Source organism: Sinohyriopsis cumingii, chromosome 15 (assembly GCF_028554795.1).
Source record: "Sinohyriopsis cumingii isolate HCF-2022 chromosome 15, ASM2855479v2, whole genome shotgun sequence".
Classification (NCBI taxonomy): Eukaryota; Metazoa; Mollusca; class Bivalvia; order Unionida; family Unionidae; genus Sinohyriopsis; species Sinohyriopsis cumingii.
In genome coordinates this window covers 148,435,532-148,459,148 of record NC_142975.1, presented here as the reverse complement: position 1 = coordinate 148,459,148, position 23,617 = coordinate 148,435,532, and the positions used below count along the sequence as shown (strand labels likewise).

Here is a 23,617-nt window from a genome sequence, read left to right as displayed (position 1 = left end):
CTCATCTATATGTAGTTTCTCCAAAGTTTCATGTTCTAGCTACAACAGTATACATACAGGATACAAGAAACTTGAGCTAAAGGAAAAAACTTAACAATGAATGTACTCATAATGTACATGTACAAAGTTAGCTCCCTTATATATATATATATATATAAATTATAATATATAATATTAATATATATATATATATATATATATATATATATATATATATATATATATATATATATATATATATATATATATATATGGATGCCAGCACCAATGACAACTCCTGGGGCTAGTACAACAGCTCTCCTCTACTTCAGAGGCAAGCTCAAATGTACCCTGAGATTCTCAGTAATATTATTGGCTAATGTGTAAAGCATGTTCCCAACTGTCAACAACATAGACCTGATCTACCACTCTATAATGTTACAGCAGATCAGGGTTTGTGCTGTTTGTAGGAGGCTGTATAAAATACACAGATAAATAAGGTGGATCATTAGGAACAAGTTTCAATACAGCATAATTTTCACAACTTTCCAGCACAGATTATATCAGAAAAACCTGTAGAATATAACACAGTTTGGCATAAAAAAATTCATACCATTTTAAACAGTATCGATTACTCAACTTTGGTATCATTTAAGAGATGTAGGGGAAAATGTTGACCTTGCTCCTCTTTAAATAGTGTCACAAATTTCAAAAGAAAAACTTTATAAAAAATAGAATATCAAATTTTACATAAACTACATAGATACAACTTTTTTTCAGTCTCTCAAAATCTTGGTAGGTTAAAAATCTGAATCAGTGCAGATGGATCACAAAAGCAGGGGAAGACATAAACAGACCAAGAGTATAAACAAAACATAGTCATTATTTCCCACTAATCCCCCCCCAAAAAAAACCCTCACTTTAATATTTGAGGAATAATTTGCTTATCACCACCTTTTTCTGCTTGATATAATCCATTAATGCATCACAGAATAATCATTTCAAATTCATGACAACACCTAAAACTGATGGTTTTATTGAACCCATATCAAACACAAGTTTAAAACCTATCCACTTTTCACTATAAATCAATATATATGGAAAAAAACAAGTGTGATGACTGAGAGAAAATTATCTTATTTTCCTAGATCTTTGTAAAACAGCTTACTGAATTGGCTTTTAATTTAAAAACAAATATATGAAAATGTTATGGAATCTGTTTTGAGATCAGTATTAGAAACAAAGATAAGTCAGTCATTACACATGCCCATCTACTAAATACAATATATGTACCCTATCAGCATGTTTAAATGTTCCAGGGGGAAAACCCCAGAAATTACTATTACCATTTGTATCAAGACACTATATAATAAATAACATGTTAATCTATGATTAATACTGCAAGTTCTACACAATTACACCTATGATTTTTAATACTAATAATAAAAAATACAACACAACTGCACAATACAATAAATAAATAAATAAATAAATAAATAAGTAAAGCACTTGTCCTGGCAAGGACTGTGAAAGATAGCATAAACTGTCATGAGAAGTCAAATTATGATTGTAGAATGTTCAAAGGGAGATAAAAAGCACTGATTGCAAAAGAGTTAAGACCAATGCCTGATGACATAATACTTTACTTTGACCTTTGAACCTGATAATGAATAATGTATTAATTAAGGCAATCAGATTTGTACATACTGTATCGAGACCTTGTGAACTGATATAACTGCATCCAAATCATACAGCTGATGGTAAGCCATTCCCCGATTTTCATACAAATTTAGCAAACTCTGTATGTATGAAAGTCCACTTCCCTTTATTCAAACAATTTACAAGGTAGACCCCAACCCTCACCCTAGATTTATCAAGCAAGACATACTGTATGAATAAAGCATTTTAGTGTTAAGAATATGGGTGATATTTAGAGTTGATTTTCCTACAAACTAGTTATACTTGTCATCTTTACAGTGATTCTGAGTGATGCGTTGAGTCAATATATGGATTAGAAAACCCTTGTGCATAAGTTGCAACACAAGTCATCACTCTCCACCAGTAAGAAATTAATTCATGCTCATTTTCAAACTTAAGTTATTAAGTTTTGTGAAATCTTGCCAAGCCTGTATCCATAATGTTCGTGGTACAGCTGGTACAATGCAACACAAGTGGTGTGGGTTCAGTCCCTAGCGAAGTGCTCTGTATAGGGTCACTGTCTTGGATTCTTCCTTCTCTGATGCATATGGATGGACTAACAGCTGGATATAATGAAATTTAATTGGGAATTTTCAGATCACAGCACAAATTTCTCATAGGTCTACTTAATGTGGTAAAAATGTCATTGATGCCAGTCTGAACGTTTTAAAAATTGAAAAAAAATGTACATGTGCATATCATCATATTCTCCATTAAAGTGAAAGAACATGGAAATATGACTCACAATGTACCATAATGTATGGAGGTTACACGTCATATTAGCAAAAGAAGTGACACTGGTTTCACTATAAATCTCCCATTTTTTTCATCTTTCATAATGGATAATCTTAAATGATAAAATCTGTAATGATCATATTTTAGACACTAGCTAGAAAACAAATCATCAGATTCCTCTAAAAGAGTTCAATTTATTATCTGGCAATAAATTCTTGATTTCCTAAAATAAGTAGAATTCCTCAGCTCCTTTCAGGAAATAAAAAATATTAAACTTAAGGTGAAATGCAACCAATTTAAAGGTTACCTCCCTTTGTTTTAATACTGACTTTTACACTTCCAATCTGCACTAGTTACTACAATCCAAAGATGGATATGCCTACATCAGCCTGGTGCTTGAGGTTACAAAACTGGATTTTCCAGCAGATTTGCAAATTAAACACCGGCTAAAAGAGGCATTACTGGCTTAAAACAAATACTGCCCCTGTTTAAATCACCCAAGGATAGGTGTGATGTTTTTTGGGATACAATTCCAATCTCTTTGATTGTTTGGGGAAATGTATCCGTGTTAGTGAGCTAAACCTGGAGATTTGAGACTGATTCTGACAAAAATCCATAAAATCTTGAGAGTGAAACCAAGACCCACAACTCCATTAATGTAGATTCGCACCTAAACCCATCTTATGTCCTTGACCAAGATGCATTATTTTTTGTATTCCTTTCATCTATTCATGCGTAAATCGAAGAAAATGTACATAGCTGGTAATGTTGGGGTTGGGGAGGAAACCAAGAGAATGTAATCATAAAGTTTTGGTTAAATTTATCTAATTTGTCTTTGTATAACAAAAAAATTACATGAAGTTTCTATTTCTTGTTTACAGTTTACTTGTACAAAAAGAAAGTATTAAAAAACATTGATAAAATATGGCAGAATTATTTAGCATCATTCAGAAAGCTATTTTGATTACATTGAAAAAGTAGACTGCCAAATGGAGAACACATGGCATCCTCATTTTCTCCTTTCTGGTCTAACACAAAAAACTGAATTCACTATATGTTATTATATAAGATACAAGATTTTTCAGTACTGAAAATATAATAACTCTTCAACAAGTCCTCCATGATTTAAATGTCCTGAGTTTTCCTAAAAACAAAAGATGGCAAAGAGAAAAACATATGTTGTGCAGTTCTTTAATGAAATAAAAGCCTTTTTTTTAATAGTCCACCATCATAGCTAAATGTAAACAAGGTACAAAAAATGCCTTTTGCACTTCACTTTATAAAGTTCCACATCTATCAATTAAAAATATCCCAGTTACCAGTGCCTCGATATTACAAAATTTGAAAGCATCCAGCATTATTGTTGCAAACTACTTCCTGGCAGATATGTTTTGATGGTCACCATGAAACTGCATTATATTAGTTGCATGATACCTTCTGTGGCCTTCCATTATCCTGATTTATGGGCTATCTCCCTTGCAGAGATTGGTATGTGTTGATGATGATACAAATTTTCAATGTTAGCTTCTAAGCGGTGTGTTCATGCAGATGGTTCATATTTACTTGGAGCTACCCGTAATAGCATCTGCAGTAAATATATTAAGTTTGCTGAAAATAGAACAAAGACAATTAAAGATGAGGTTTTCAAACCAACCAATTTGGTTGTAAAAATGTTTGTTAACCCAGTCTATCACAGCAATCTGGAACGTACTTGACCTATCTGGTAACTATTCACTTAGATGTCTGTTCACAGTCAAAACTATACAGACATCACGGTTAATCTGACTTTGAAACTTTAAGTGAATGATTTAATACTTACATTTGAACAAGGGTGGGCAAAATACAGCCCATGAGCTGGATATGGCCTGTCTAACATTTCTATCAGGCCCAGCATGACTCCCAGCAAATAAGAAAACTACTAATTGTGGGGTAATTTCATTAATATAGTAGAAATGTTTGGCCCATAAATCTGGAGAGTGACCCCCTTGCATCAGTTATTGCCCACCTCTGCACTTCAATTTCTCAGTAAAGCAGAAGCATTAACCAACACAGAAATATTATAAATTAACATCTTTTTGATATCTATGCCCACATCAAAACTCCATTTTAAAGAAAAGTTAATATAGTGCACTGTATTACAGGGTTGAAATAAAACATTCCCTCGAGTACTAAGTGGCATATCCAGACCCTGACCTGACACTCCTTCTGCTATGCCCCATATGAAATAGGGGATCAGAAGGGCAGAGGTCAATACTCCTTATTTTTGTATAAAAAATTATGAACTTCTGTATTTTTATTTTGATGCAACAGTTTAAGTGCTGATCAGAATCTACCTATGCCCTAATTACGGAAGGAAAAGTTATGAATTACTTACTCATAAATTTGTAGTTCTTCTTATAGACTACAAAAGGAACATAAAAGAGCAGGCCACTGATCACGAACAGGAAGGCATACAGGAACTCAATTCTTGGCTGCTGGATAATGGGTGCCACCAGCAGGTAACAGGAACATAGCAATACAATGATGGGCATTATGATGGGTACCTGAAATACAAAGAAGCATTTACGATAGAAAAGAGGTCAGTCTTTCACATTGGTCAACTGCTGTCATATTAGCCATTACTAACAGCCATCATATCCATGCTTCTAAAAGGATTAGTCCTTGGTTTGCTTAGATGTTTTACAGCACAGCAACACAAGCAGGTCACTTAGTTATAAGCAAACTGGAGCAATGTGCCTTGTCCAAGGACACACCATAGTAGCTAAACAAAGTTGTTCCAATGGTAGGATTCAAACAAGCACCATTTCAGCTGTAAGTCTAACACACAAACCACTAAGTTACCATGGTCCCTGCTTTTAAAATGGGAAAAGAAAGGGGGGGATTACACAATCCTGCCACTCCAGCTCAGACCATGTGTGAGTAATGTCACACACACAACAACTTGTACACACAAGACAACAACAACTCTTACACATAAGAAACACAAAAACTGCTACACAAAAGACACACAATAACTACCACACATTGTAAGACAGAGACAGACATGAAACTAGTGTATGTATAAATGTGTGTGTATGTGTGTGCGTGTGTCTGTGTGTGTGTGTGTCTTTCTGAGATTCCATACATTTCAGCTGATTTCTTTCATCAGTAATATCTCTGAGAATCCACTTATGAAGGCAAATAAACTGAAATATATGATATCTCAGAAAAACTTTATTATTTGAAACTCAATACAGTCTTTGTACCAAAGACCCTGAAATTCTAATGGCTCTTGCTGAATTTTTTTTCTCCAAATCCTAATGGACAACGAACAAACTTTCACTGTTAATTGCTGGGTTATAATTGAGGCTGTTAAATACAAGTCAGGTGGTTTTGTGTAATGTAAATTACACATTCCCAAGCCAGGTGATTTTGAATAATGTAAATTACACATTCCCAAGCCAGGTGGTTTTGTGTAATGTAAATTACACATTCCCAAGCCAAAATTTACATGCATATCCTTGTCAGTATTTGATAAGAAATGTTGGCAATAGCTACTGCTTTGACTTCTACAGAAGATCTTCTGAAGTCAAAACTCACTTATGGACAACCATTCAATTTTCTAAAGTGGGTGGTGAAGGAAGAGAAGGTCACTTAGGGACAGACCATCCAATTTTCTAATGGGCATGGGAAGAAGAGAGAAAGGTCATGTTGGGGCAGACCATTCAATTTTCTAAAGGAGGTGGGGAGGGAAGAGGCAGGTCACTTATGGACAGACCATTCAACTTTCTACAGGGGATCTGGAGGAAGTGAAAGTATTTTGATTCTTTTTGGAAACAATTGTCTTCCTCTGATTGTGAAGAAAAAAGATTTAAGTTACTCAACACTTCATTTTACCTCAATGAAACAATTTTTCTTATAATAAAATTAAATAAATAAAAATACCCTAGTTGGAAACTAAATTCAGTGAGTCTCCATACAGGTTGTTTTGGTGAAAAAACAAGATATTTCATTTATGACTCAATGGTCTTAAAATAAGTAAAAGAAAAGAGTGAGAATCAACAAGTTTTGAAAAATTTAACAATTAATTATGTCCCTAGAATACAAAGTGAAAAAATGTAAAAAGAACTTATGGTTTTGCAAAAAATCCCAAATAATCCAAGAAATTTCTAACACAAGTCCTAATATTTAACATTCTGAATAAACTTTAGTGATACATGTATTCCAAAATAAGTCCAATGCTGGAAGTGTTGATGTGCCTGTGGTGGCCCGTGTCATAGTGTTGTGTCAACAGCTTTTTGTTATATCACAATAATACAATCCAACAATATATCCTTAGTTGAATTTCATTATGAATTAAATTCTCTATTTCCAAGGAAAATATTTGTGAGCACTTTTTATTTCCAGAGAAGAATCACTTGAGTTAAGTAATTTGAATAAATAAATTCCAGCCCAAATGAAATACTGGGAACAACAATAATACAACTGATTCTGCTCAGATCTTGAAGCATGTTACAAGATTATATTGTCCTCTGCCTGACCTTAGGTAACAATTGGCATTTTGGAAAAGTTCATTCTGGAAGGTTCCAAATGTTTACAAGATAAAATCTTAGTTATCATTACAAGGTATGTTTCTAAAATTATAATATAAAGAACATAATAAACACAATGTTATTGACTCAGAGCTTGATATATATGTTAACTTCTATTAATAATGATCCTAATATTATACCTATACTCACAGAGAAAATATTAGTTATGTATTAGTTGTTTACAGAATTTTATAAAATCAATGATTCAAGTCAGGTAGAAAATGATTTTAATTTCGGACAAGGTCAAGTCCAAAATACAATTTACCATAGCATTTAATGAATATAAAAAGATAAAAACAACTAACAAACAATGAAATTTAAAATCTTTTGGCACATATCAATTTTCTCATTTAAACATTTTTGCACAAAACATAAATTATTTAAATAAAAATACCAGGCTTTTTGTACAAGTTCTATGTTCTTTGTGCAAAAAAAAAGATTTGAATAAAAGTACCAAGTTCTATATATGAAAGATATGATACATTTAACTATTTATGAGTTTTATCATTACATTTTATATGAAAAATTAGAGGACATGGAAAATTACATAAATTACAGCATGATGTTGGAAATCCTCTCATGTGAAAGACCTCATTCATTTTTAATGCAAAAATTTAAATGTGCAATATTTATTTAACACTGATCCTCCTAACAAAGAATTTCAAGTGTCATATGATGATTTCTATACTTCCATAAATATAGTGATGTTAAGACCTAATGGCAGTAGTAAAAAGTACATTTTAGGTAATTACTGTTTGAAATAATTATTCGACAACAGAATGTTGATATTAATGTCTGGAGGGGAAAAATGGCATTGCAATATAATGCCTGGTGGGTAAAAATGGCATTACAAAATTAATGCTGGTTGGGAAAAGAAGCATTACAAAATGAATGCATAGTAGGGGAAAAAAGCATAACAATATTAATGCCTGGTGGGGAAAAAAGGCCTTAAAATATTAATGCCTGGTAGGGTAAAAAGGCATTACAATCAGGTCAACTGGTATTTTATCAAAATTTTGGCTCATGAATGGCTGTAGATGTGGGTGACAGTATGATGTAGGAATTAAATCATCAGGAAATACATTTTGTGGATTTGTTAATGACAAGCAAGAGTAGCAGTCAAGGCATGGCATTGTAAGGAGCACAGATTATATATAATTTGAACAGTGTAAAAAAAAACTGAAAAATAGGTGAAGATATGATCCTCTGTTTCAGAGTTATAATCCAATATTAAATCGTTTTCCCCCATTACATCTGTGCATCTTTCTTGAACCATTTGTTTCAAACAACCCAAAGAAGACATGGCTCAAAGTTGGAATTAATATGTAAGTGTTAATAAATTCATAGTCAACACCTGAAAAGCCAAAACACTCTAAATTGCATAAAATGATTTGATTGTAAAATGCAAAAACCCACTTTATACGGTCTTGGTCTGTTCTTCTGTGTGACTCTAAGTATGAGAAGAGCTACCATGGTGGCTCCATAGAACATCCAGGCTGCAAAGCTGAAGAAATCTATGAGGGAAAAGATGTCCCCTGATACCACCATAGTGGCTGAGATAAATGTCTGGAAAGAAACATGACATCCAGTTACATTTGCAAAAAAAATTATATATAATATACAGGGCTTGAAAAGTTATTTTCTGATTCAATGGTCAATGACATTAAGTAAGACCTTACATTGCCATGGTATGTGTAAGACAGACAAAACTCAGCAAACCCATACAGTAGAAATTTGTTTTTAGTTGAGGTTTCAAGAAGACAAACATCTGATTGACACTGATCAAACTTAGACTTGTGCTAAATTTACAGATACAATACCAGTCTCCCACTACTGAACAAATGATTTCCACTTACATTAGTGCACTTCTATTACTATTTTCAGATGTTTTAAAGATGAAAGTATATACTTTATTCAATTTAAAGGAACATCTTAAAAATATCAAAGGTCTGATGGGCTAGTGACAGTGACAGGCTAATAAATGACAGGTCCACAGTCAAAAACTATCAGTTCCAGACCTATGTCTGCCATAATTTTCAGGTCCTGAAGAGTAACTGTTTCAAGTGTTACTTCATGAGAGAACCTGCACTGTGTAATTATTCAGAATTCATTTTATTGACATTTTATTTGTATTTGAAATGAATCAGAATTCATTTCATTTGCTTGACATTTGTGTGTGCATTTCAGTTTTCATTTTCTCATTCATTTATGATCACAGAAATGCATTCTGATTTTGCATTTATCACTTCCATTCATAATTTTCCTTTTCCTTTTGCTCATTTCATATGAAATGGAAATGCATTCACTGATGTTATGTATATTTAATTTCTATTTATTGGATTTTCTTAATGACTGTATATTATGTATTTTGTAATTGATTTTTGTTCAAAATCAAGTTAATAGTGTACCTGACCAGTGGCATTTATTTTGTAAACAACATAATATATAACTAATATTTCATGAAGATTATAGGTTAAAAATTCAGATCATTATTAATGAAAGTAAACATGTTAATTTGAATCTGACAACTTTAAATGTTTTAAAAAGAAGACTGACCTACATACTGGCTTTATTATTGTGCCTGAACTTTTTAAATCAATGTTGTTTACTTGATAAATTACTAATTTTTGCCTTAACATACAAAGCAGAATCAGTTTTATTGTTGTGTTCAGTTTTTAATTTTGATGGATTCATGAGGCAATTAAATAGCAAGGAGGTCAAATATAAACAACCACCATTTCACATATTACTTAAGTGGCTGACAATAGCTAGGATGAGGTGTTAAGTACTTTGAAGACAGATCATGGGGATCCCATAATGCTAGTTTGCATAGGTAAAGTTCACAAAGTGGAACAACCCAATTCATTTTAAGTTATAGGTACATGTAAACCAAAGTGATGCTAGATATGTGTTGAAGAAAAAAGTTATTACAATCATTGCCTGGAATGAAAATGTTTAAGCAATCTGTATTATAGATTACTGGCAAGAATGTGAACATAGGCAATGTTTTCTTGAAGTCAGATTTAATTCCAAAGGATGATTATTTTAGTCATCAGAAAAGTGTTCAACTGTGATTCATTTTTGAATGTGATTCAGGAAGTAATAAGTTACATTTATCAGTGAAGCAAACAAATCCCAGCAAAAATAAATTTTGAAACACTTGGTTTTACTTTGTAAAGCACAGGAGTAAGGGGAAACATTTAATTCATTGCATATACTGCAAAGAACATATTGTCATAAGTCATTAACTGCAAATACTGCAAACAACATATTGTCATAAGTCATTCATTACACATACTGCAAACAACATATTGTCAAAGTCATTAACTGCAAATACTGCAAACAACATATTGTCATAAGTCATTCATTGCATATACTGCAAACAACATATTGTCAAAGTCATTAACTGCAAATACTGCAAACAACATATTGTCAAATGTCATTCATTGCACATACTGCAAACAACATATTGTCATAAGTCATTAACTGCAAATACTGCAAAGAACATATTGTCATAAGTCATTCATTGCACATACTGCAAACAACATATTGTCATAAGTCATTCATTGCACATACTGCAAACAACATATTGTCATAAGTCATTCATTGCACATACTGCAAACAACATATTGTCATAAGTCATTCATTGCACATACTGCAAACAACATATTGTCATAAGTCATTAACTGCAAATACTGCAAAGAACATATTGTCATAAGTCATTCATTGCACATACTGCAAACAACATATTGTCATAAGTCATTCATTGCATATACTGCAAACAACATATTGTCATAAGTCATTAACTGCAAATACTGCAAACAACATATTGTCATAAGTCATTCATTGCACATACTGCAAACAACATATTGTCATAAGTCATTAACTGCAAATACTGCAAAGAACATATTGTCATAAGTCATTCATTGCACATACTGCAAACAACATATTGTCATAAGTCATTCATTGCAAATACAGAAAACAACATATTGTCATAAGTCATTCATTGCACATACTGCAAACAACATATTGTCATAAGTCATTAACTGCAAATACTGCAAAGAACATATTGTCATAAGTCATTCATTGCACATACTGAAAACAACATATTGTCATAAGTCATTCATTGCATATACTGAAAACAACATATTGTCATAAGTCATTCATTGCACATACTGCAAACAACATATTGTCATAAGTCATTCATTGCACATACTGCAAACAACATATTGTCATAAGTCATTAACTGCAAATACTGCAAAGAACATATTGTCATAAGTCATTCATTGCACATACTGAAAACAACATATTGTCATAAGTCATTCATTGCATATACTGAAAACAACATATTGTCATAAGTCATTCATTGCACATACTGAAAACAACATATTGTCAAATTCATTCATTGCACATACTGCAAACAACATATTGTCATAAGTCATTAACTGCAAATACTGCAAACAACATATTGTCATAAGTCATTCATTGCACATACTGCAAACAACATATTGTCATAAGTCATTAACTGCAAATACTGCAAAGAACATATTGTCATAAGTCATTCATTGCACATACTGAAAACAACATATTGTCATAAGTCATTCATTGCATATACTGAAAACAACATATTGTCATAAGTCATTCATTGCACATACTGAAAACAACATATTGTCAAATTCATTCATTGCACATACTGCAAACAACATATTGTCATAAGTCATTAACTGCAAATACTGCAAACAACATATTGTCATAAGTCATTAACTGCAAATACTGCAAAGAACATATTGTCATAAGTCATTCATTGCACATACTGAAAACAACATATTGTCATAAGTCATTCATTGCATATACTGAAAACAACATATTGTCATAAGTCATTCATTGCACATACTGAAAACAACATATTGTCAAATTCATTCATTGCACATACTGCAAACAACATATTGTCATAAGTCATTCATTGCACATACTGCAAACAACATATTGTCATAAGTCATTCATTGCACATACTGAAAACAACATATTGTCATAAGTCATTCATTGCACATACTGCAAACAACATATTGTCATAAGTCATTCATTGCATATACTGCAAACAACATATTGTCATAAGTCATTAACTGCAAATACTGCAAACAACATATTGTCATAAGTCATTCATTGCACATACTGCAAACAACATATTGTCATAAGTCATTAACTGCAAATACTGCAAAGAAAAACTGTCATAAGTCATTCATTGCACATACTGAAAACAACATATTGTCATAAGTCATTCATTGCATATACTGCAAACAACATATTGTCATAAGTCATTCATTGCACATACTGCAAACAACATATTGTCATAAGTCATTCATTGCACATACTGCAAACAACATATTGTCATAAGTCATTAACTGCAAATACTGCAAACAACATATTGTCAAAGTCATTAACTGCAAATACTGCAAACAACATATTCTCAAAGTCATTAACTGCAAATACTGCAAACAACATATTGTCAAAGTCATTCATTGCACATACTGCAAACAACATATTGTCATAAGTCATTCATTGCACATACTGCAAACAACATATTGTCATAAGTCATTCATTGCACATACTGCAAACAACATATTGTCAAAGTCATTAACTGCAAATACTGCAAACAACATATTGTCAAAGTCATTAACTGCAAATACTGCAAACAACATATTGTCAAAGTCATTCATTGCACATACTGCAAACAACATATTGTCATAAGTCATTCATTGCACATACTGCAAACAACATATTGTCATAAGTCATTCATTGCACATACTGCAAACAACATATTGTCATAAATCATTAACTGCAAATACTGCAAACAACGTATTGTCATAAGTCATTAACTGCAAATACTGCAAACAACATATTGTCATAAGTCATTAACTGCAAATACTGCAAACAACATATTGTCATAAGTCATTCAGGAGTATACAATGTCACTCAAAAAAGCTTCATAACAGAATGCCTTTTTTAAGAGTTGGTCTAAGCCTGTTAAACAGTTTTTGAGAAACTGCTGAAGTGTTTTTCTATTTTTAGAAATGGTGGCCATATTTGATAATGGATTGGAATCATTTGCCAAATATTTTTAAAAAGATTCATGCCAGGATGCATATCTGCCATATTCCCAGACAGTTTGGGTTTTGTTTGACACTCAAAAAGTGTGTTTCAATGTTCAGTGTGTGTGGTAATAAAAACAATATCATCACATTGAAAGTAAGCTATCTTTTTATATAAGCATATAAAAAATGTCTGGAAATTTAAATCTGAATAAAAAATAAATGTTTTGTTTCTTCAAAGTATTAAATACATATACAAAGAAAGAAACATTTGGAAGATTTAGTATTGTCAAATATCGATGCCATACACATATGCAAAGACTCACACCATCACAACCACACTGACATTAAATAAAAATATACATCAAGTTTCTGTCTTTAAAATCCATTGGATGGCAAAACATATGCCTAATTTGATGCAGTCTTTGATGATGTCATTAGTTCTATAGGAGATCTGATGGTAATATAAATGTCATTAGTGTTCTTCGCTGCACTCACTAGAGATTGGATGGTATCATTGTCCAAACTAGAGATTGGATGGTATCATTGTCCAAACTAGAGATTGGATGGTATCATTGTCCAAACTAGAGATTGGATGGTATCATTGTCCAAACTAGTGATTGGATGGTATCATTGTCCAAACTAGTGATTGGATGGTATCATTGTCCAAACTAGTGATTGGATGGTATCATTGTCCAAACTAGAGATTGGATGGTATCATTGTCCAAACTAGAGATTGGATGGTATCATTGTCCAAACTAGTGATTGGATGGTATCATTGTCCAAACTAGTGATTGGATGGTATCATTGTCCAAACTAGTGATTGGATGGTATCATTGTCCAAACTAGAGACTGGATGGTATCATTGTCCAAACTAGAGATTGGATGGTATCATTGTCCAAACTAGGGATTGGATGGTATCATTGTCCAAACTAGTGATTGGATGGTATCATTGTCCAAACTAGTGATTGCATGGTATCATTGTCCAAACTAGAGATTGGATGGTATCATTGTCCAAACTAGAGATTGGATGGTATCATTGTCCAAACTAGTGATTGGATGGTATCATTGTCCAAACTAGTGATTGGATGGTATCATTGTCCAAACTAGTGATTGGATGGTATCATTGTCCAAACTAGTGATTGGATGGTATCATTGTCCAAACTAGTGATTGGATGGTATCATTGTCCAAACTAGTGATTGGATGGTATCATTGTCCAAACTAGTGATTGGATGGTATCATTGTCCAAACTAGAGATTGGATGGTATCATTGTCCAAACTAGGGATTGGATGGTATCATTGTCCAAACTAGAGATTGGATGGTATCATTGTCCAAACTTGGGATTGGATGGCATCATTGTCCAAACTAGAGATTGGATGGTATCATTGTCCAAACTAGAGATTGGATGGTATCATTGTCCAAACTAGTGATTGGATGGTATCATTGTCCAAACTAGAGATTGGATGGCATCATTGTCCAAATTTGAAATTGGATGGTATCATTGTCCAAACTAGAGATTGGATGATGAACTCTTGACCTCCATCCGGTAATCTGTTTTGCATTGTAGTTAGATTTATTACTAATGTTTTGAGAAAGAATCGTCACTTAACACTTGAGAAGTTAAAGTCTTTCATGTTGTGACCAGTTTTGGTTTAATTATTTTATTTTCTTCAAATTATTTGGATTTCAAGATTGTTTTCCCTGGAAATACTAGCGCTCTATATTAATTCTTGGGCAAAGACATTTATCAAAATTTATACAGAATTAAAAAAACTGGAATATTATTTTCTGTGATTCAACAAAGAAATGCTGACACATCTGTATGAAGCCGACCACAGCATACGTCATTGCCTTCCATTTAGGATTTCATCGGGATTCAAACTCAGTTTCATTAGGACTTTTTATTACCAGGACTTAAATTTTTTAATTCTTGGATTATTTCTGGATTTGATTCAAAAAACTACTGTATAAATTCTTTTTCTCATTTTTACCTTGTTTTTCATGGGAAATAAATTATTTGTTAAATTTGACAAAGCTTGTTGTCTTCACTCTTTTCTTGTTACTTTTGTAAAAGCCTAAACATGTAACAATACCCCTAGGATCGGTTTGGCTGAGTTTTCAGCAGACTCACTGATTAAAAGCATAATTATTTTGCAGTGGTCAAGAAATGTTGTTGTTTTTTTTTTTAAACATCTTTGCCACTAATATTCCTGAAAAAGCGATTTTTCCAAAACATGACCATGTCATGGGGGTTTGGGAGTCTAAAATCGTGTTTTTTGTGTGACATGGCAAGTATGCTTTTCAAATTTCATTAAATTATGTTGTTAAAATGACATTACAAATTGCAGCTGTGAATGCACAATAGCTGAGATGCAATGCATGATGGACTACACACAGTGGACAAAGGATCATACCATAGGGTCACTAAACCTTATTACCAGGTGAGCTAATACACATTGGACCAAGGAAATTCCCTTTGAAACAAATCATTTAATTGAACTGTGAAAAAATAGAGAAGCATTTTATCTGTGGTTCATTGTTCCAGTCATGGGAGTCTAAAATCATATAAATTTTGTTATTGAAAGGCAGTCAGGTTTATGAGATCATGCTGTATGTTACATTATGACGAGTTCAGTACTTACAGATACTAGAAGAGATGGTAGTGGTGTATACTGTGCAACATGGACATATGACAAAATTTCTGGCAGGTGCCCTTCCCTAGAGGCCACATACATTATTCTGAAATGTAACAAAAAATTCTCTCTACCAACTGCATTAAGGCAAGCATTTCTACTATAGATAGAAAGTAAGTTTTAAAGTAAATTATGTTTTGTCCAAGAACAATTAGCTGATAAAATTAATGTTAGAAAATTAGTTTTCTAACTCCTGAATCCAGCCTTCCTGAAAACAGACAAAAATTGTATTTTCAGTCTATGTACTACATAGACAAAGGAAGAAAGTCTTACCCATTACCACACTTGATTGACACTATGTATTTGCCAGTTGTAAGTTGTGTGATACATTGAATATGATACTAGCCTTTGGGGGGGAGGTTGGGAGGGTTTCATCATAATGTGATCAAGCAAGTATTCATGGAGAAACAAAATTTACTTTACTTTGCTCTTTCCTCTGAATACAATTCATGGTAACATCAATGTTCATTAAAAAAAAGTAATTGGAGGAGTCAATGGTAAACATGATTGGATTCCCTGTAGTAAAGATATCCTGTTCTCCTAACTTGAAAACAGCACATCTGAAGGTCACATAATCCATGACACCTAAGCCTGGCTAAGAGAATGATGGATTTCTTCTTACTGACCAACTATATCTAGTTAAGAAGAGAATTACTGGATTATTCTTACTGACTAACTATATCTAGTTAAGAAGAGAATTACTGGATTCTTCTTACTGACTAACTATATCTAGTTAAGAAGAGAATTACTGGATTCTTCTTACTGACTAACTATATCTAGTTAAGAAGAGAACTACTGGATTTCTTCTTACTGACAAACTATATCTAGTTAAGAAGAGAACTACTGGATTCTTCTTACTGACTAACTATATCTAGTTAAGATGAGAATTACTGGATTCTTCTTACTAACTATATCTAGTTAAGAAGAGAAGTACTGAATTCTTCTTACTGACTAACTATATCTAGTTAAGATGAGAATTACTGGATTCTTCTTACTAACTATATCTAGTTAAGATAAGAATTACTGGATTCTTCTTACTGACTAACTATATCTAGTCAAGAAGAGAATTACTAAATTCTTCTTACTGACTAACTATATCTAGTTAAGAAGAGAATTACTGGATTCTTCTTACTGACTAACTATATCTAGTTAAGAAGAGAATTACTGGATTCTTCTTGCTGATAAATAATTATGAGCAAATCCAGATAAAGCATTAGCCTTTGTATACAAGTTTGTGCTGACATTAAATGAATCTGGTGGTCATCTGTGCCAAAGCCACTGGACCCAGCAGATTCAAAATGTTTCTCTCTGTAGCAAAATCCCTGAAATGAAAAGCCCCAGAAGGTTAACTGTGCATGCCAGCCTTTGGCCTCTATTGTCTCAGATCAAAATGTTGCATTCCATGCAAGGCTCACAGGATTGCTCTAATTTCAGAAGTCAAAATTTTCAAAGGATGACTCTGATATTTTGAGACTTCAGAGTATGCTGAACAAATAACACTTCAATGAATGGGCTTACATCATGATATTCTCTTTCCCAGTCTTCATCATGAGAAAGAGATGTCTTCTTGTTCCACATGTTCTCTGAGCATTTCAAGTAAAACAGGGTCATATATGATTGCTTCCTCAGGTTATCTATTAAAGAGAGGAAATACATGTCGACTATTTTCTTCCCCACCAATGGCAGCCTATTCCTGGCTACAAAGCATGGTTACAGTTAGACCATGCAATATGAACTGGAGATAGTTCGGTTCAATTGAAAAGACATTGAAAAGACACGCTGTTACAAAATGTCTATGACTGGATACATCTGATGAGAGAATGAATGATGAATGGACCATTCTGTAAGAAGGATTTGTTCCCTTCTTGACAGAAAATTGGCCAGGACATTAGTTTGCGGGGAATGTGTCTCATTTATATGCTATGTTTAGCTGGAACACCAGCACAGAAACTCCCAAACAGAATGCACAGATCAGGTGATTTGGTCTCCAATCCAGATCCAGAGGTAAGTCACTATGAATGAATTGTCCAACATAATCAAAACTATCTTCCCATGAAGTCAGTCCTTCCAGACATAAAAGGCCTTGATTACTGTTATCATTTCCAGATGGGTTATATGAAGGGGTAATTCCTCTGGACCCCATTACCAATGACCATTTCAAAGCTAGCAAAGATGCCAACCCCAACCATATGAACTGACATCTGTACAAACCATAATTTTGGACTGAGTCTTTTCCACAGGGGTTCCAACCATGAACCAACCTTTATTGTATCATTGATGTAGGATAGCACTAATTCAATAATAATCTTGACTTTGTGATCTAGGTGACTGGAAAAGGGGCTGAGTCACTGAGAGAGCAGGACCATCAGCAGATGGCACACAAACAGTTGGCCAGCAGGATCAGCAGCAAAGGGCACACAAACAATTGGCCAGCAGTATCATCAGCAAAGGGTACACAAACAGTTGGCCAGCAGGACCATTGGCAAAGGGCACACAAAAAGTCAGCCAGCAGGACCATCAGCAAATGGCACACAAACAGTCGGCCAGCAGGACCATCAGCAAAAGGGCATACAAACAATTGGCCAGCAGGACCATCAGCAAAGGGCACACAAACAGTTGGCCAGCAGGACTATCAGCAAAGGACACACAAACAGTCAGCGAGCCTGACCATCAGCAAAAGGCACACAAACAGTTGGCCAGCAGGACCATCAGCAAAGGGCACACAAACAGTCAGCCAGCAGGATCATCAGCAAAGGGCAGGCAAACAGTCAGCCAGCAGGATCATCAGCAAAAGGGCATGCAAACAGTCAGCCAGCAGGATCATCAGCAAAAGGCACACAAACAGTTGGCCAGCAGGACCATCAGCAAAGGACACACAAACAATTAGCCAGCGGGACCATCATCATAGGGCATACAAACAGCTGGCCAGCAGGACCATCAGCAAAGGGCACACAAACAGTCAGCCAGCAGGACCAGCAGCAAAGGGCACACAAACAGTCAGCCAGCAGGACCAGCAGCAAAGGGCACACAAACAGTTGGCCAGCAGGACCAGCAGCAAAGGGCACACAAACAGTCAGCCTGCAGGACCATCAGCAAAGGGCACACAAACAGTTGGCCAGCAGGACCATCATCATAGGGCATACAAACAATTGGCCAGCAGGACCATCAGCATAGGGCACACAAACAGTTGGCCAGCAGGACCAGCAGCAAAGGGCATACAAACAGTCAGCCAGCAGGACCATCAGCAAAGGGCACACAAACAGTTGGCCAAGCAGAATCAGATCTGCTTTCACTAAGCTGTGGAGTTGCCAAACTTCTATCATTGTATTCCACTTACTGTTTAAAACTGACTGTGCAAACTTGACAGTCCATAATCAAAGTAGAGAGGGAGATGGAAAATGCTATAATATGTAATAAGCTACATGCCAAAATGGACAAACAACTTGGATGGTTCAAGATCTCATTTTCCCCTGTTTACTACAAAATCCATGTGGGCAAGAAAGAACAGGAGATCAGTCCTGCCCTTCACCAGAATAAAACTTATCATGTGTTTAGGAAGATGTCTTCCAGATATACCACCACTGCTGTTGATGAAGTTGACTGCTACAGGGTCACAACACAGTTTATGACTTTTGCAACAACATAGCTTATACCTTTTACAACAACACGGGTTATAACTTTTACAAAGCCCAAGGTCTATGAAGAGACCAAACAAAAGTGCATGTATGATTTCTTGGTAGACCCAGAGTTTCCATTGGCCTTTGACACAAGAAATAGCCTGAAATAAAACCCTGGAGAATTCATTTTCCAAATGATCTTCAATGCACACTTGTTGAGTAATGACTGGATCTCCTTCTATATAATTTGGGTGTTCTCCAAATCTGAGGAGCTTAAGTTATGAAGGGAGAAGATGACAAAAGTGGGTTGGATAAATGAAATCAAGTCTCTCCAAAACAACTTGGATTATCTATTGATTTTGTGAAATAAGATAAATTCAAAACTGATTGAATGAATTAGTCTGCCACCAACTGGTAGGCTGTCTGTAGTCTGTTGGGGTAGTGAATCAATGGCAGTTGTTTAGAGGCTTGAGGAAAGAGAAACCTTGCTTATCATCAAACTGCCTGTTATGCTGAGGAGCCAATTGTCTCCTCAAATTGGATTGCAGATGAAACTGTTGCTGGACATTATGTGGCCTCTTGAATCTTTGCCAAGGAAACTCAAGAACTACCAACAAATTCTAAAAATGATCAATATGTGCACTTGTATGCTGTGGAAAAATCTGTCTGCAATAAACTGCAAAGTTCTATTAACAGGTGAGATCAGACCTCGAACTGCCTAAAATAGCAATACAGTTGGGGAGATAATATATTTAATTAGCAGACAGGAAGTCTTTAGCAATATTATAATTACAGTGATTAAAGCTGTCTTTATAAACTAATTACTAGATGAAAGGACTTTCTTAAGATCTGAGATTTGTCATGATAACAGCTGTAACTTTTGAATTACAGACTTTCATCGTTACAAATTTTCTCCAAATCAAAAAGAAACATTAATTTTTAGTTCAATATCTGAGAGACACTTAGATTTTTTTCTGAGGAATTATACAAAATTATAATAACAAATCTTGTAGAATTCTGCCATTATTTTACTGATCTTTACACTTTTCTGCATAGCTCAGCTGAGAGTTATATAGAAATGTACAGATAATTTTTCAGAATGTTTTTTTTAAAAATTTTTCATTCAAATGCTCTGAGAAGAATATTTATAATATTTATATGTGCTTTCTTTGCAGAGAACTGCATTATTTTCTCATGCATTTTGTATTCAAGTATTTGACAACATAACCAGTTACTTTAATGGAACAAATATGCAATGCCAGTTAAAAAGATTTTATGACAGAATAAAGGACCCATTATAATTTAAATTGTAACATGGATTTTACTAAACTTTCTGCATATGTTTTTAAAAATATGGTAGAACTTTGAAAACCAAAGTACTGTACATGCATGCTTATAAGCTGGGTCCAAAAGCAAACAACATGGACATGGGGACAAAAGTTTTTACTCCATTTCCAGTAGTTTTAGGCTTACAAAACTGCAAACAAGACTTCACTAAGTTTTAGGCTTACAAAACTGCAAACAAGACTTCACTACAAAGGGACTGAGTGTGTCTTTAATGCAATGATAGTATTTAAGTTACATATTCAAAGAAAAAAAATTCTACACCAAAAATGTTCAGTGCTGAAACTGTGTCTATTTATATATCTCTTAGGAGGAAAAGTGGATGCTAACAGCTGCATAAAACATCGTTATTTTTTTTGAACTTATAACCATACACGACTTTTCCTCACTACCACTATCTTTGCTGGTTAAATCAGTCTCTAAATTGAACTGGATTTGTGCTTTATTCAGCACTATCATATTGGAAGAGATTGAACTTTCTCAGTGGAGAGCATCCAATGTACAAAAAGGGAGATAACCATTTCTAGCATGTACATACAAATGATTACTCTTGAGTTTGCCAGTGTGTGCTTCTTTGATGAGTTTTAAACTCATGAAATGTACCTTAATAATAATATTTAGACAAACAGTGCACATATTATGTCAAATATGGTAATTGATGCTTTGAGTTAACAAAGTTTTATTGTATAAACATTTTGTGTGGGTCAACATCAAAAGAAATGTCATGAAGTCACAACAGAACTTGGAATTTGTCTTTCAGACATGTAAGAACTGGACAAGACAGGAGTCTAATGCCTTACCTTCCTCCAGTGAAGCAAGATCCATTAACCGCACCAAAGGTAGAGAAAGCAACAGATATTGGGATAATAAAGGCTGCCACCCCAAGAACACGATCTCCCCAGGTCTGAATAAAAACAAAAATGTTATCATAGCAGCTGCTATTAATATCACTGCTCAAATTTCAACTGCTGATGCTTCATATATTGTGCTAGATTTATTATTATTATTAGTAGTAGTATTATTATTATTGCTGTTGAACTTTTTAACCATAATCTTACACTTAAAATACAGTAATTTCTTCACTCTGTCATGTTCTGGGAGTAATACTTGTTCCCAAACAAAATCATGAACAGGAATCTGCCTGGCTATGGCACAGCTTTTACAAGGAATTTGTGTGGATTTTTAAGAAAAATTTGTAAACCAAGTTTCGCATGAGCAGGACATGTAATTTAAACACAGATTCCCTGGTGCTTGACCATGAACAGGATTCCACCTCTTGTGCAGAAAGCCTGCTCATGAGATGGAATTAAAACATGTTCCAGCAGTAAAATACAATTTAGTCCTGACCAAGACATATGAATGGGAACTTGGAAAACATGCTGACACAAGGGAGATGGATTTTTAACTTAGGATTTTTAAGTTTTCAAGTTTATGCATTGAAGTACAATGATCACACAGATTCCCAAATAACTGCATTCTGATTGTAGAACTTAACAAGATTTCAAACAAAGTCTTTAAGTGGAAATGAGAATGGCTTGAATGCAAAGTCACTGGGAATGTAATTGGTCAATCTGTAAGAAAACTAAATTCCAGGACTAGCATTTTGCGAATTTCACCATAAAGATCTGAACTATTACCAACTCTACAAGAGCATGTTAATGTGAAGGAATTGGACCAGATTTAAAAGTTATACAATTCCAAACTGATTCCTTTCCAGAATTTAAGGAGGAACAATGTATAGATCACTGTTATGGAAGTGATAGTATTGTTGCCAGGTACCCATGTCTATCAAAGATGGTCATATCTTGGCAAAGTTGTTTTCCTGGCCCACAAGTAGAATCATCCTTCAATGACATGAGTGGTATTTACTATTATTGTTTATACTAGCAAAATATTTTAACTGTGTTAGAATTCTGAGTAAAAGCAGTGTAATTATATCATAGTAAATGTTTTTCATGGCTGTTTATGGATTGAGGGCTCATTTGACTTCAGCAATCACAACAGCATCATACTTTGTATATTCAAAAGTACAGTCTACAGTACAACTTCCATATGTCATCTCATAAAAGCTGTATAATTTTGTTTATTTACATTGAAATTTTATTGTGGTTAATAAAGTAATGTATAATTCATATCCATTATTTCATTTCGTTTTTCTAAAGGTCATCGAAACATTACTTAAATTTAAGTAAAAATAGTCTTTAGTTACTCTCAAATTTCACTATTTCAGTCAAATTTCACTATTTCAGTAAAATTTCACTACTTCAGTCAAATTTCACTGGTAATTCAATGGAATTTATGTGAAAGTTTTGGTAAAGATTTTAGTGAAATCTCACCAAAATATCAGTGAAAGTTTAAGTCAAAATTTCAGTGAAATCTCAAGAAAAATTTACTTAAATTTTAGTGAAATCTCAACAGAATTTCAGTCATATTTTCATTAGGTTGATATCCAAAACTTCAGTTAAATCACACTAATATTTTGACCAAAACTTTCAATGAAATTTCAATGAAATACTTGTGAAATTTCAGTTCCATTTTCACTAGGACTTGCTTATTATGATAACTGTACATGTAAATCTAACCAAGATTACATGTATGTTGTAATCTATTAAATATTTAAGCTGTTGGTGCAAAACAAACAACTTGAAGGATGATACAGAAATAAATGAGGCAAAAACAGAAAGAGTCAGTTATGCAAGAAAGATAGTTTTAAAAAATCTGTATAAAGAATAATGCAATTGGGCTTTTTATTTTATGTACTGAGTCATTATGTTTTTAATACATATCCATTAATTAAGACTGTTGCAGTTTGATTTTTTTTACACATTTAAAAAAAATACTGCATAGACTTCTGTGATATTAAATCTCCTTGATAATTTCCTAACTGAA

General features: G+C 33.7%; 1 protein-coding gene across 1 annotated transcript in view; it reads right to left on the bottom strand.

The window, feature by feature from the left end:
- Positions 1-3,215: 3,215 nt before the first annotated feature.
- Positions 3,216-23,617, bottom strand: part of LOC149783026 (b(0,+)-type amino acid transporter 1-like) — a 161,134-nt gene continuing 140,732 nt past the window's right edge. Inside the window, exons 10-14 of the mRNA XM_089934614.1 lie at positions 21,529-21,632; positions 15,717-15,813; positions 8,400-8,549; positions 4,787-4,955; positions 3,216-4,020 (exon numbers count right to left, since the gene is read on the bottom strand). Coding sequence (XP_089790740.1) covers positions 3,953-4,020; positions 4,787-4,955; positions 8,400-8,549; positions 15,717-15,813; positions 21,529-21,632 — 588 coding nt within the window. The 3' untranslated portion in view covers positions 3,216-3,952. The remainder of the gene's footprint in view (positions 4,021-4,786; positions 4,956-8,399; positions 8,550-15,716; positions 15,814-21,528; positions 21,633-23,617) is intronic.